The sequence below is a fragment of the Rhinolophus hipposideros genome (assembly GCF_964194185.1).
Source record: "Rhinolophus hipposideros genome assembly, chromosome: 19".
In the NCBI taxonomy this organism is placed as follows: domain Eukaryota; kingdom Metazoa; phylum Chordata; class Mammalia; order Chiroptera; family Rhinolophidae; genus Rhinolophus; species Rhinolophus hipposideros.
Window position 1 is genome coordinate 14,581,165 of NC_138065.1, and position 15,892 is coordinate 14,597,056.

General features: G+C 39.9%; 1 protein-coding gene and 1 pseudogene across 3 annotated transcripts in view; both read right to left on the bottom strand.

Annotated features, from left to right (window-relative positions):
* The window catches only part of EEIG2 (EEIG family member 2), a 70,714-nt gene that overhangs the window by 4,289 nt on the left and 50,533 nt on the right, over positions 1-15,892 (bottom strand). Inside the window, exons 6-10 of one of the 2 annotated variants that reach the window (XM_081026608.1) lie at positions 13,260-13,363; positions 7,677-7,772; positions 6,876-7,065; positions 6,648-6,775; positions 5,780-5,849 (exon numbers count right to left, since the gene is read on the bottom strand). In XM_081026608.1, the coding sequence (XP_080882734.1) occupies positions 5,780-5,849; positions 6,648-6,775; positions 6,876-7,065; positions 7,677-7,772; positions 13,260-13,363 (588 nt within the window). Of the gene's footprint in view, positions 1-5,779; positions 5,850-6,647; positions 6,803-6,875; positions 7,066-7,676; positions 7,773-13,259; positions 13,364-15,892 lie in introns of both variants that reach the window. The other variant, XM_081026607.1, reaches the window with a different exon arrangement.
* On the bottom strand, positions 9,654-13,122 carry LOC308487217 (26S proteasome non-ATPase regulatory subunit 11-like; annotated as a pseudogene). Its single transcript has 2 exons — positions 13,053-13,122; positions 9,654-10,824 (listed from the first exon to the last, which is right to left on the bottom strand). The product of its transcript is annotated as a 26S proteasome non-ATPase regulatory subunit 11-like (transcript).

The following is a 15,892-nucleotide window of genomic DNA, read 5'->3' on the forward strand; positions in this document are numbered from 1 at the left end:
GTCTTATCCAAGAATATAAATTGACTTTGACAGTTCAGGTCTTGCACAGAATTAATGGATGACAGTTTTTAGCTGCTTTAGTAGTGTGGTGTCTTAATGTACTTTCCTAGGAAGTGCAAGAATTCTTTGAGTCAAATATGCAAATATCTTTATACATGGTCAGTATTGCAAATTTTACATATGTAGATTTAAAGGGAAAATGATCTTGAAGAGGGGTTTATTTCTTCACTCGCTTGGTTTGGAGACTGCTGGTTGTACCCCCAAATCTACTCTCCCCTTCTTCATAGTTTTAGCTAGGTACAGGCTGCTTGGCTAGAGACCACATTTCCTAAACTCCTTTGTAAACTGGTGTGGCCATGTGACTAAGTGTCCCCCCAGGGAACGTGAATGGAGAAATATCAATTTCTGCCTCACTTGCTCAAAGGGAAATTGCTTGCCTTGGAATGGTAGCAATCCAATTATCACAACACAGGTAAGGAGGATGGTGAAAGACAAAATGGAGGGTACCTCCATTTTGGAGGGGAGTGAATCACTTCTGGGGTAAACTGTCCCATCAGCCTGGCCACTGTATTTTGGGGTCTCTTTGTTATGGCAGCTTAGCCTTTGCTCTAATACGCTAGGTACTATCTAACCTCTATTAATGAAATATGGAGAGCACTAAAAGACTTAAAATTCGCAAGCTCTGTGAATAAAGTATTTAGAGAGATTTAAATTAAGCAATGGCTTCATCAATACTTATTTGGTTATTATAGACACACCTAGTACCTCGGCCTTATGTTATAGCGGAATGAACACATATGTTCCCTCTAGAACTTCTTGGTCTGGGAGGATAAACGTTTTCTACAAGCTTATCAAAGCACACAGTGTAACAGCAGCTGGGTTTCTTTTGGATGAAGATCATTCTACCCCTCTTGAGTGATTAGGAGAGTTGAAGTGCTGTTGCATGGAGGGAGCGTGATAGCTTAGGGTTATTGCCAGGTACCCATCTCATCTGTCAAGATGTCAGGGGCTACTACCTGACATTTCTCTCTGAGTACGCCAGAGGTCAGGAAGATCAGAACCATGAATGATGTCTGCTCTTAATGGAATTTTAAGAGGAAAGTCTGAAAAATGGAAGAAAGCTCGCGGTTACCAGCCCACCATGGACTGAGCTGGAATTCTCAGTTGATTGCTCAGAAACTCCTGTTTTTACACATTCAGTCTAGAAGAAATATGAATATCCACAACAGAACACCAGTAAACACCCATTCATAGCTACAGATAACAAGAACTTGAAAGAACCGTGGTGTGAGCACCGCTGCACACTGGCTTTCAGATGCCCTAAAATAGTCCTGCTCCTGGCAGTGATGGAGTAACAGGAACCAGACTTCCCCTTCTGCTTTAAACAACTGGAAAACTGGATGGAATATATGAAATGACAGTTTTCACACACTGGACAACAGGCAGCACAGGACTGGTCCTGAGAGAAGGGAAAGATGAAGAAAACCAGACAACTGTCCCAACATGCGGCCTCAAGCTGTTTCCTTCTGGGAGGGAGAACCCAAAACAGCGAGGTGGTCTCTCTGGGTGGGAGTCACAGGTCATAGCTCAGAGATCCTGGGGGCTAGAATTTGTTGGTCAGGATATCAGGAATGGGGGGAAATAACGGCAGGAGAATTTCCAAATTTGATGAAAACTTCTAAAAAACAGTAATAAAGAGAAAAACTTAAAAGCAGCCAGAGATGAAAGATAAATCATAGAGGAGTATATATGGGAGTAAAAGCAGACTTCTTGTCAGAAATTAAATGTCCCAAAGGCAAGTGAGGAGGTACATGCAGGGCTCCGTAAGCAACCCCGAGCTGGCCAAGCGGTGCCCACCAGACTTAAAACCAGCTCAGCACGATGTTCCTCCCCAAGTCTCTATAGCTGTGGCTCTGTTTTCTTCCTTCTCCTGGATTACTTTTCTCAACTACGGTTCTCGTGCCTCTTCTGTGTCCTAGGTAAATGATTCTGGTTTCATCCTGAGCTACCAGTTTATCTCACAGAATAGATCTAACGCTAACATATTAGCTTCTCTGATGAACATCTACTATTTATGGAGAGACTATGTATACAAGTATTGTGCTGGGCAGTTCAAATAGGTTAATCTCTAGAATAATTCTGCAAGATGGACCATTAATTAGTGTATAGCAAGTATTTGAGTGTTTACTTCAGGACGGATTTTGTTGTAAGCATTTACATGTCTTACCTCACTTAATTTAAACTGTTTAATTCACCTCTTATAAGGGGAGTTCTATTATCATCAGCATTTTATAGGTGAGGAACCTGAGGCAGAGGGAAGTGAAGTAACTTACCAAAGACACACAGCTAACAAGTGGTCAAGCTGGGGACTGAACCCAGGCAGCCCACTCCAGAGCCTGTGATGTCAGTAAAAGGGATGCAGTTGTCTTTTTGGTAGCAAGCAAGCGATGTAGTTTGCCAAGGTCATGGGTAAGGTGGGTAACTATGGCTAAGCCAGGAATCAAACCCATGTCTGACTCCATGGCCCATTATCTTTTCGCTATGAACACTGTCTCTGAAATTCCTCCACCTTTCTGTGGCATGTAGTATTAATCACCTACTTCAACCCTAATCATCAGTTTAGGCTTTCATGTATTGGGTGATTATTCTAAAATTCATTTCGGGGGTGTGTGGAAGCCAGAATTCCTTTTTTATTTTTAATTTAATTTTATTATTAGTTTTGGGAGCCAGTATTCTTAACTTCATAAATGCTTTTATGTCTTAGGTTGTAGATCTTCTGTCAACTAGAAATTATCTTTCTTTCCTCTGAATAACAACACAAATAGCTGGCATATATTGAGTTTTTTATGTGCCAGGCACTGTGTTAAATAGTTTACGTAAATTATCTAACTTAATCCTCACAAAAACCCTATGAGTTAGGTAACTTACTTATCACTCCCATTTCCCAGGTGAGGAAAATGAGGTGTACAGAGGTTAATACCATCAGTATAGTCCATAGAGGAAGAGCTACAACTTAACCCCGAGCAGTCTAAGGACAGCCATGTTTTGAGCATGTACTATTTTGGTTCCTCTTGGGTGGAGCTGTATCTTGTGGTGTTCTTGTACCTAAATTAACAGTAGCTACAGTTTACTGAATGTATCATGTCATTTATCCTTTGAGACAATCCCATGAGGTAGGCATATGATCGCACTTTTCAACAGAGGTAAATTCAGTTGAAGTTCAATGACCTGCACCAAACATGGTCTGGCTAGGATGTGAACCCAAGTCTCCTTAACTCAAAAACACTTGTTCTCTGTACCATACATATCACTGTTCTCATAATCTTCTACCTGTTCCCTGCTCCAATCCACCTTCAAAATCATGGCCAGTTACTTTTCTAAAATGCCAATCTGATGGGTCACATCCCTGTCACAGAATGACCAACGGCTCCTCAATGTACACAGGATAAGGGTAAACATATCATTATAGCGACAGAGGCCCTTTACCACCTGGCTTCAAGACATTTGCCAACTTCACGTCCCTCAACTCCATTTCACATGCCTCTCTCCTTAGAAGAACCTGTTTACTGGCAATTCTCTAAGTCGGTTCTGTTATTCATGAGCCAGTAGGGTACAGTGGTTAAGTACAACGAATGGGCTTTGGACTCAAAGAAATATGAGTTTGAATCTTGGTTTCTACCACTTACTAGTTTTAAGGCCTTGTGTAAGTTACCTTAACCTCTCTGTATGTTTGTTTCTTCTTTTTAAAAACTAATAATAGTATGTTATGAGTATTAAAAGAGATAATGTAAGAACTGAATGAAACATACACATAGGGCTTGGCACGTAACTAATAAATGCTCAATAAGTGTTATACATAATTATTGTATATTTATTATATAATTATGTAATTATTATGTCTGTAAGTTCCTTCTATTTGTTCTTACTACCAGGAATATTTGTCTTCTGCATACCCACTTGGTAACAATTTGTCTTTTATTCATCCAAAAACTTTCTTGAAATGTCAACTCTTCCAGGAAGGTTTCTGAGTGAGGTCCCATCTCTGTTCTATCAGAATTTACTCTACTTTTCTATATTATAGTACTTATCATACTATTATCAATTTTAGTTTATTTGTGTATCTCACCTGCTAGAAAGAAAGGGTCAGATAATAAATATTTTAGGCTTGGTGGGCCATATGGTCTCTGCTGTACTACTCAACTCTGCTACGATAGCACAAAGCAGCCATGGTCAATACATAAACAGGTGTTATTGTATTTCAATAAAACTTTATTTACAAAAACAGGCAGTGGGCCAAATGGGCCCTTAGACTGTAGTTTGTCAACCTCAGGTGCTAGACCATATGCTGGCTGAGGGTAAAAGCTAGGTCTTTCATCTTTGCATCCTTGCCTACAAGTTGGCCCAATAGGTAGTTAATGAATTTAATGAATTGGTTAAGTCAAAGAAAGGGTTCGAAAGGTCTAAATTGTGCTAATCTTTTATAAACCTCTTTTCAAATTACCTGTTCGTTTATAGCATCTTTCTATGGCCCTCTCTTATCTACCCCCACTGATTGTATTATAGTTAGCTGTTGATGTGGGTATTTGCTGTGTTCTTTGTATCCTTTGGGCCCTGCAATGTGCCAGACACATAGGAGGTACTCAATAAAAGGAATACTGATAGAAGAAGTGAATTAAAAATTCTTTTAGGTTTTGCTCATTAGAGAATAAAATAACTGTCTTAGTTAGACTGCGAGCTCTGAACAACAGGGTTGCCAGTTCGATTCCCACGTGGTCAGTGAGCTGCGCCCTCCACAACTAGATTGAAGACAACAAGCTGCCTGCTGAGCTGCCGGAGGGGCGGCCAGATGGCTCAGTTGGTTAGAGCGCGAGCTCTTAGCAACAAGGTTGCTGGTTCAATTCCCACCTGGGATGGTGGGCTGAGCCCCCTGCAACTAAAGATTGGAAACAGCTACTGGAACTGGAGCTGGGCTGCACCCTCCACATCTAGACTGAAGGACAACAACTTGGAGCTGATGGGCCCTGGAGAAACACACTGTTTCCCAATATTCCCCAATTTAAAAAAAATTAAAAAAAAGAAAAGATAACTGTCTTGGACCAAAGGGGACTCCCTCCCCCTGCAACTCGGACTTACTCTGTAGTTGTGCTGGAACTCTACATAAATATTACATGGAAATACTGAGTACTGGGTGCACAGAAGGACAGGGATCCGGCTGTGGGGAAGCAATGGAGTGATCAGCTTTCCTAATGAGAATATTAAGCTTGGCAGGTGTGTTTTCTTCACCTGAATCTGAATAACTACCAAAATGATGTTTGGTTTTCTGAAATTTTCTTAATATGTATGTTAGACTCCAGTGGGTGAAGAAAAGACGAGTACAAGAAAGGTGAATACCAGCGGATGATGCTCAGTGGCTCATAACAACTCATAACACACAAGACCACTGACTGAAAATGTAATTTGACTTTGCTCTTTCCAATATATTAGACTAAGAACTGTTTCTAAATGTCCTTTTTGTATTGCATTCCACTCAGTCCTAATACGTTCTAAAACTACATCTAAGGAAATCAACAAATAAACTTACATAATTCCAAATGTACTTGGAATAAGGAAAACTACGAGCTACATGAAGAGCTGTAATTCTCATGGAACTACTAAGATTTGTGTATTGTAGCCTCAGCCTAATACAAACTTTATTAACTTTCTTCTTCTATTCATGAACATTTAAAAAAAAAAGTCAGTCTGTTCTTTATTTTAATAAGATACTGTTTGGAATACATACCTATTTGGAAGATGATGGCTGCCAAAGCTTGTGCTTCCCCCAGGACCCACAAATAACCGCAGTCCTTCTTCTGCAACGCACATTTAAAATACCATGGGTACAATTATTAGATTACTGCCAAACAATGTTCATGTTGTAATAAATTCATATTTTACATTTTAAAGAAATAAAAAACTTAAAAAAACTACATACATGTTTTAAAACAGGCAATTTAAAAGATATCCTAATAGTTATTTTTCATCAGCTTTCCTAAAGCTATTTTTCTTTTGTTTTTTTTTAATGAAAAGCTATTTTTCTTAAAACTGAGTCAAGACAGCTCTTCTACAAATTTCCACAAGTGAAATTTAATTATTTCTCTTTACAACTACTTATATAATGGAGTGAAACCTATTGTTAACTGCTCTCTATTCACACTAGCATGAGTAATTATACCTTTCAAATTGGTGGTATTTAAATTTTAAGTTTCAGTGAAAATGCTAAGGAGGGAATGAACAAGATTCTGTTATTCAGTATCATTTCAAGATCACCACCGAACCTTCCAAATTACAATAGTGACTTAAGTACTAATGTCCAGCTTTGACAAAGCAAATGTAGCTATGTACACCAGGTACACAAACATGGTAGACATTGACGCATAACTAAAAAATACAATAAAAGCTCTCTTTAAAATTGATCTTTTAAAAGTTCATCCTATTCCGAATTTAGTATCTGTTCTTAGAAATAAGCTACAAAGTATCTTCAGATTTTTATGGGCATGACATTTATTTTACAAATATGCTACAGTCAGTATCACGAGGTCCTGCCGACCCCTGGATTACACAAACCTGGGTGATATACATCTATATATACTCAATTGTCACCTACACACCTTCTGCACTGGAATCGAGGCTGAAGTCTTGACTTTGTAATATTTTCTCCACAATGTCATCTGCATCCACTCTGGTGTCATCAACTCGTTTCAGCTGAGATTCTACAGAATCTTGTTTCACTGGGCACCTTTGAAAATAATTAAAAATTTCCCCTCTTTTTTATTATGTTATGATAGCAAAGGTTTTTTTTTCTTCTTCCTCATTTAAACTGAGACCAAAAATGATACCTGTTGAGTGTTTCTGAAGCTGTATCTTCTTTATCAGCTGTATCAAGATTTGGTTCAGCTACTTTTTGCTCCACTTCATCACATGGCTCCAGAATACTTTCAGTTCCTGTTGATGTACTTCCCACTGAGGTATTTCTCCTGTGGCAGAACTCAGAGAAACTAGATGACCGGGAGTGGCACGTGCTATACCCTGTCAGAGAAGATCATTTTGGATATAACACTAATGTCAAACATACTGCAATCATACGTTCTCCTCCCACATCACAGCAATTTCAATAATGAAATTAAAGTGATAAATGTCTAAGGAATTCAACTTCATTTTTGGCCTCTACCTGATACTTTTTTTATAATTAAAGTTTTTTAGGCTGACAATGGTGAGTAAAGTTACATAGGTTTCGGGTGTACAATTCTGTATTACATCATCTATATATCACATTGTGTGTTCACCACCCACAGTCAGTTCTCCTTCCATCACCATATATTTGATCCCATTTTCCTCATCTACCACTTCCCTTCCCCCTTCCCCTCTGGTAACCACTAAACTATTGTCTATGTCTATAAGTTTTTGTCTTGTTCCTTTGTTGCTTTCAGTTTTATATCTCACATATTAGTGAAATCATATAGTTCTCGACTTTTTCTGTCTGACTTATTTCACTCAGCATAATAATCTCAAGACCCATCCATGTTGTTGCAAATGGCACTATTTCATCTTTTCTTATGGCAGAATAGTATTCTGTTATATATATATATATATATATATCTCACATCTTCTTTATCCAATCATCTATCGAAGAATAGTACCTGACACTTTTGACTGCTGGCTTGCATAGCTTGCTGTTCTAGAATGTCCACAGGCACCAAGTTCATCTGGAACAGAGGCACTCTTTGCTGAGAGATCTGCAATATGTCATAACATAATGTCACTATTATGGCCAACAAGTCACTCAATGGTCAACTCGTATTCTAATTTGCGGATTTCCTAAACTTCCAAATTCATTATTAAGGAAAATACGTTACAAAGTGAAAGAGATTCCTTTAAGTCAGTACAATGTAAACAAATGTACTGCAAGAAAATAAAAAAAACTTAAATACCTTAGTTTACTGAAGAACTACAGTATTTTTTTTTTTTTTGAAAAAAATTGTTTTTACTGGAACTCATCTGAACATCAGATATACCTGGTGTTTGTTAGTAAGAACCATTTGTACATCTGGTATTGATGGTGCCAATACCCAAAACAGTGACTGTACATGATGGGAAGAGACGCTGGCAACAAAAACCTGATTTTGGAGAGGACAATAAAAGCCAGTCAGATTCAGTGAGGATGTAAAACCTGGTACAACAAATCCTTTTACAAAATATAAATTCATTATGAAAACCTGGAAGGATAATCTGAGAAAGGGAAAGAAAGATAAAAGGAGACCAACAGGAAGGAGGCAGGAGAAGGGGGAAAGGGAAAGAGAAAACAAACAGGAGATGAGGGGAAGAAGAAAATAGAGGGGCAGCCGGTTAGCTCAGTTGGTTAGAGAGTGGTGCTCCTAACACCAGGGTTGCTGGTTCAATCCCCACATGGGATCCCATGAGCTGCGCCCTCCACAACTAGATTGAAACAACTACTTGACTTGGAGCTGATGGGTCCTGGGAAAACACACTTGAAAAATAAATAAAAGTTTAGGGGGGAAAAAAAAGTATCCCTTTAAAAAGAAAAAGAAAATAGAGCCGAGCCCAGTCGAGGTGCAGAAGCTGACGTGCCCAGTGGCATTAAAGCCTGGTTATGTAACCTCATCAGAAAACAAGGCATGCTGAAGCACTGCTCTACCGCCCATCTGTTCAATTTCTAAGAGCTAAATAAAGAAGATTCCTGGGAGGGAGAGCTTGCTTGAAAACCCAACAACAAAAATTAAAACAAAAACCCATCAAATCACACCCTACAGTCTCATTTCCAATGTTCATTGTTAAAAAAAGGAATAAAGCCATCTGACAGCAGAAGAGGAGGAGTGGGCCAGTCAGAAAAGCTAATGGATTTCAGGTAGTCTGAGTCCTTTGGGTGGGGAGAAGGAGGAAGACAGATGTGATGGTCCGTCTCCGGGTTGATAGAGGGGAAAGAGAAGGGAGAGAGGAGCAGGAGAGGAGTAATTAAAACACTGATGTCTAATGTAGTTTACTATGTGAAAAAGAGCCACATGCAGGCTCCCTGAGGGCCCACACTGCTCCCTGTGTGGCCATGGTGACACTAGCTCCTGGCCTGGTCCCCATTCCTTCACAGGTTGGAGCAGGGCCCTGCAGGTGTTGCTGCTGCTGTGCGGCTGTGGCTGATCTTCGGTGAACGTGTCGGAGCAATTTGTTGGAGGGGAGGGTAGGTGGATATGATGGGAAAGAACACTGGAACACCTCATTTCAAATAAAAAAGAAAACAGCAGTCTGAACACAGTTGTTTGTTTTGGTTCAGTACAAACAGAATAAAAAGTCGTTGCTTTGATGGTCAAGAAAACACCCAACTCTAAAGAGGGCCTGGCGTGGTGGCCCTCTCACAGGAGGCAGAGAGCACAGTGTTAGGTAGTGTAGGCCGTCTTCCTTTGTTTTTAGAATAACCTTTTCCTTCTTCTTTTTTTAAAGCAATGCCCCCACTTCCAAGTTGGGCCAGTAAAGATTACACACAAACTGGCACACTCGTTAGCTGGAATCCAGATGCACTGAATGAGGATTTAAAAGCTTTCAGAGGGAAAAGCAGAACAAAAAGGAAAAAGAGTCTCCTAGCATTTTCCCCAAAGGTTTCAGTCTCATGCCACACACACTCTCCAAAAGATTGCCACAGATCCAACGCACATTAGGTTCTTGGCTTTGTTGTGGAGCGAATCCACAACTTCACTCCTGTTCTGAATTGTTTCCAGAGCAGCTTCGTAAGTTTTATCTACTGGGGGTTCATAAAAAGTAACCAGGACACCCTCCCCCTAGCCCAAGACCCCATGAACTTCTTATCAAGAATCATCTGTGATAATTTCTTTTCCACATCGGCCTTGGAAAGTTTGATGAGGCTCGATATGTGTTCGATCTGTACTTGGGAAAAAGGCTCAGTGACTCGGATCCGATCCTGTTCCAGTAAGTTACTACACAACTCAGCCAAGTGTGTTCTGATGGTTGCGTCATCCCGTAGCTCTGCCCGGTAATCTGTCAGGGCCTTTTCAAAATCTGCCAGTGTCTGTTCTTGCTAGCCTGGGCCACACATCTTAATGCTTCTGTCTGCCTCCCACATCCTGAAGTGCGAGCCTCCTGTTCACCAAAGCTTGGGCATCTTCTGGGGTGCCAGGCATGATTTTGCACCGTAACATGTACTTCAGAGACATGTACTTCAGAAATGGCTTTGGGGCTATCGTAGAGTCACAACCTTCAAATACCTCATGGAAATGTGAGGATGCAGTTTTCCAACCCTCTCTGCTGCATGGGTAATACCTGAGTGCATGCATACCCAAGGTGGCTTGCAATTTGGGGGGGCAGCAGATGGTCTTTGCTGTGGTTCACTCAGAGATAAGGCAGCGTGGACTTTCTGCAAGTTGCTCAGGGCATGGTATGTTTTACTTTCTAAAAGCTGTATTTCCACCAAAAGGGCTTTGTCATCTTTTTTAACTCCTGCAGCAGCTGAGAACCCAAATGCAATGCTTCCTGGTACCTTTTGGTATCAAAGTACAAAGACACCAGGCTTATTTCCAAAGCTTGGTGTAAGAAAGTTCTTTTCTCTGATTTGTCCCATTGAATGCACTCTAAACACAAGCCGACCTGCTGCCCTGTAGCTGCTTCCATATTAAGAAACAGATCGAGAAGAGATCGGATAAGCCGAGCTGCTTTAGCCTTGCTGACAGAAGGTTCATACGTACTTCAGGAGTCCTGCAAGCTGTGCAGCTTGTCCAGTCTTCACCAGGAGAGACCCTAGTTCCAGGATGCTCTGTGCTTGGCCTCGAAGGAGGCCTCCCGGTGGTGCTCAGTACAGATGGGGCTCCCTGGACTCCCCCACGGCTAATGCCGCCATCTTGCTGCTCTCACAGCGTCCCCTACTGTGGCTGCTGATGCCAGACCTGCAGTACTTTCTTTCAATAAGATTTAACAGCACTCTATCTGAAAACTATTTCAGTTTTTATTGTTCGGTATTTCTAATAAAAATGAGTCAGGTGTATTCTTATAAATTCCACAAAATTGTCAGGTTTTTAAAGGAAATCTTGCTCTCAAAAAATCGATGACAGCAGTAAACTAAAGAGCACTTTGTTACTTTAACATTAGTGTTGCTAGTGCTAGGCTATAATTTGGCCAAATATCTGTGGTTTAAGTCAACACAGCATGGAATACAGCACTGAAAGCACAGATTCTTAAGAAACTGATTATAGTATTTAGTTTCAAAGTAAATGTATTTAAAAGAAAGCAGTGTCAAAGTCATTTCTAGCAGTTCCCTGATAATGTGCACATTCAGATGACAGTTATGTATTTCCAGAACCAGGCTTCTTCCAAAGAATACGGAACTGTGACCATTTTCATTAGGGTAAAATATTTGGAAACGAACTGTTTTTCATTTAGAAAGGAAACCACCTGAGTAACAGCAATTATGGCAGCAGTGTATAAATGATACTGAACGCAACTGGACCAACAAAGTCTGAACTCAAAGACTTGGTTCATATCAAGAATTATACAGGACTAACTGTACTCCCATGGTTGGCTCAGATCTTAATTCATCCATTTATCTATTGGTTTACAAAATTTATTCATTCAGTAAATATTTATTAACCTCTTACCAAGTCAGGTGACCAACACCGTACACAGGGGGTACAAAATAAGTAAGACAAAAAATATATGCTCAGAGTTTAGAAGTAGAAGCAGTTATAATACAATGTGGCAAATACTAAAATACGTACAAGCACCAAAAAGAGGCTACTCTGGTAGAGCTCCAAAACACAAGTGCATTGAACACTACCTGATAGTGGGGAAAGACCCACAGAAGAGGTTAACTCCAGGTATTTATCAATATCTAGGAATTCCTCAGCTAGATTAGCTGGGGGAAAAGCACAGAGAACAACATGGCTTGTTTGTAGATAAGGAAATCATCTGGTAAACTGGCCAATAGGGTAGTGGTGTAGACTGAAGGGAAAAGAGAGGTGAGCAGGTGCCTGCTAATGAAGGACCTTCTGTGAGTTTAAAGAAGGAAAGAATTCAGTGGCTTTAAGCAAGGGTGTGACATGATGAGATACACATTTTGGGAAGATCACGTTGGCAACAGGAGAAACGGGGTGAGGGTTTTCATAATAATCCAGCTCAAAGGGAGAGACGTTTAGCAGGCACACATGACAGGACGCAGTCACTAAGTAGAAGTGTGTGCCAGGATTACTGAGATAGAAAATACAAGAGGAAGAGTTAGGAAGACATGTGCTGGATACATGCAATGGACACACCTGAGGACACCCATTCACTGAATATTCATTGAATTTCTACTGTGGCCGGGGCATTATGCTGGAGACACAGAAAGACAAATAAGACCTGATCATGAAGAATGAGCTGAGGAGAAAGATAAACAGATGGATGTCAGTATAAGATGTGACATGAAGTGGACCTTTCCAAAAAGCATTTGGAAACATGTGCCTGGAGTTCAGGAAGGAGGTGTGGAGGCAACACAAATGTGTAAATGGAAAGTATTTAACTCATATTGACATGATCACATGTACATTTATGTGACAGTTAACTCCAGGAAGACAAATGACATTGTCCAGGGAGAGTGAGCAAAGCGACAGGCCTGTGAAACATCCACGTTTAAGAGAAAGGTGAAAGAAGATGAACCTAGAAGCCAGACTGCATAGGTGTTTAGGAATAAATGGGCAGTACATTCTTTCTGGAAATTTGGCTATAAAAAGTGTGAGAAAGAGGGAAGGGAAAGAGAGCAATAACCCACAGAAGAGCAGTAGCCAGAGAAAGATGTAGGGCTAATTAATGCGTTATTGTGGTTGGTTTTTTTTCTTTCAATATGAGAAAAAATTCAGAATATTTACATACTAAAGAGAACAATCTAATGAAAGGTTAAAAGTACAGGAAGGATTCACTGATCCTAATCATGCAGTATCCTGTTGTAACGTGTGGGAAGTAGAAGCAGACAGTGGTGTGGGGGTGTCACTGCAACATTTAGCTTTTAATCAGTCAGAACAAACATAACACTTCAATAAAACGAAGCATTGGCTTAACCAAAAACTGCATAATCAAAACTCTGCTGATACTCATTGGTCCACTTCAAGTCATATATCTATGGAATTTTAAATCTGGGAGGGAATAATGGGAAACTTTTAAGACATCAAGTGGCACTGTTTCTCACAAATTAAAACAAACAAACAAACAAACAATAAACTACACATCCATACCTGCTATTCCAAGATGGATTTTGAGAGTCTCTCCACCTTTTCTATCTTCTTCCAGAGATTCAGATTCACCAGCAATTGGTATAGACATTGATGTAGAAGGAGGCCTGTAAATACACATTTCTAAGGATCAGAATTTGGTATATGGGTGAATCTGAAAGTTAGAAATATAGTTAGATTGGTTGTGTAGTCAGTACACAACTTTGGTAAGGTGCCTGTAATGCTACCTCTTTGAGGGGGAAAGTTAATAAATATCAACGAATGATGTATGAGCATCCTCAAAACTTGAATGAAATTCACGGTGGGAGTTTTTTATACAACAAAAAATGTGAGACTAGAAAGGGAGTCTGGAAAAGAGAGAAAGACTCAGTGTGCTCCCAGAACTAACAGTGGAGGGTGCTTCAACTGTCAACTCTACGCTCAGACCAGGCAGAGAGGCGTCTGAGAGGTGGAGGAGGCAGCTCCAAGTCCTTCTGCATCTGAAGTTGGAAGGGAATACCTCTTGCCTCAGTGCCTATGTGCTCTTGTTGGTGTCACTAACTTCTTAAATACTGTCCATGATTTTCTTGTCTACTTTCTTCTCTGTAAATGGTTCACTTGCCCCAGGGAGAGTCTATAAAGAACCTCAGTTGTTTAGATTTGCGTTTTGGGCTGGATTCTCTAGAAGTACGTGATGGAAGTAGGCTTCTATCTTCATGTGGAAGCTGTGAAAAAGGGAGGGGCAAGTTGGAGTTCTAATAGAAATTTTATTTTTTTAAAATAAAACATCCCTAACCTTTTGAGGTTGATCTTCCTGGGGAAAACCACATTTTCCTAGAGACTATTCCTCGGTGACCTGAGATAAAATAGGAAGATGATCAAAGGAATCATGAAGCTGATTCAGGTCCTTGAGGATATAGACATTTAAGATTGTCATTAAACCTATTTAATTTCTTTATATCTCAGGATCTTCTAATTTCCAAAATTCCATGTCCTATTGAGAAATTTTCAAGTATTTGTCCTGCAAGTAAATCAAAGTCACATATCCCCAACTAAACTTATCTTCTTTCTTCTTGTATTCCTCATCTCTGTTGAGTGCCGCCACAATCCATGAAGTCACCAAAACTAGAACCCTAGATATTGCCTGTCTCCTTCCTACTCCCATTTCTCCACATCCAATTTCCAAATTCCACAGATTCTCGCCTAATATTTTTCTTATTTACCATCTCTCCTCTGCTTCCACTAATTAGTTTGGCCTTTGTACCTTTTCCTGGATGACTACAAGAGTCTCTTAGCTACGTAGTCTGCCTACCTCCATTCTATGCTACTGTTGCTGTGGTCTTTCTGAAATGTGCATATGAACAAGTTCCTCTCTGATTTTAATACTACACTAGCTCCTTAGCGATAAAGCTCAAACTCCTTAGAATGGTACTATCAGGCCCTTTGTAGTCTGGCCTAGACCTACCTCTTCGATTATCAAAAGCTACATTTTAAATACAGTAAGTCCTCACTTAACATTGTTAATAGGTTCTGTGACTTTAAGACAAGTAAGGTACAAACAAGACCAGTTTTGCCCTAAGCTAATTGATATAAACAAGAGTTAAGTTCCTCGCTTGTGCACTGTTGGTGGGATTGCAGATTGGTGCAGCCACTATGGAAAACAGTATGGAGGTATCTCAAAAATCTGAAAATGGAACTACCTTATGATCCAGTAATTCCACTCCTAGGTATCTATCTGGAGAAATCCAAACTCCAATTCAAAAATCTCCTATGTTTATTGCAGCACTATACACAATAGCCAAGACATGGAAACAACCGAAATGCCCATTGGTAGACGACTGGATTAAGAAACTGTGGTACATTTATACAATGGAGTATTACGCAGCTATAAAGAAGAAAGAAATCTTACCATTTGCAACAACATGGATGGACCTAGAGAACATTATGTTAAGTGAAATAAGTCAGATAGAGAAAGACAAATACCATGTGATCTCACTTATATGCGGAATCTAAAGAAAAGAATAAGTGAATGAACTAATCAGAAAAAGTTTTGGAGACAAAGAGGAAAAACTGAGAGTTGCTAGATGGGCGGGGGGGGGTAAGGGGGAAGGTGAGGGGATTAGAAAACAGTCGGTAACCACAAGATGGCCACGGGGTCTTGAAAATTAATTTGGGGAACGTAATCAATAATGTAAAGGTTTTGTAGGGTATCCAATGGACACGTGTCCCATTTGGGAGACCACCTCAGGGATGATGTAGATGCCTGATCACTGCACTGTACACCTGAAGCTGAACAATAATGAATGCCAACTATAATTTTATATATATATGTATATACGTGTATGTATATACCTACAAAAAGTGGAGTACAGCATTAGGAATAGAGACAGTGGAAATGTAACGGCTCAGAGCGATGTCAGAGGGATAGTGGATGGGGGGAGGGGAGTCCACACAGTGTGAGGGATATAAATGATAAATGTCTACATATTACTTTGTCTTGTGCACCTGAAACTAATAAAAATAAATAAATAAATAAATAAAATAATAATAATAAAAATTTAAAAAAGGCAAAAAAAAAGAGTTAAGTTCCTAAGGTAGCTCATCAATGTAATAATGAAACAATGTTATTTGAGGACCTGCTGTAATATAAAACAGCT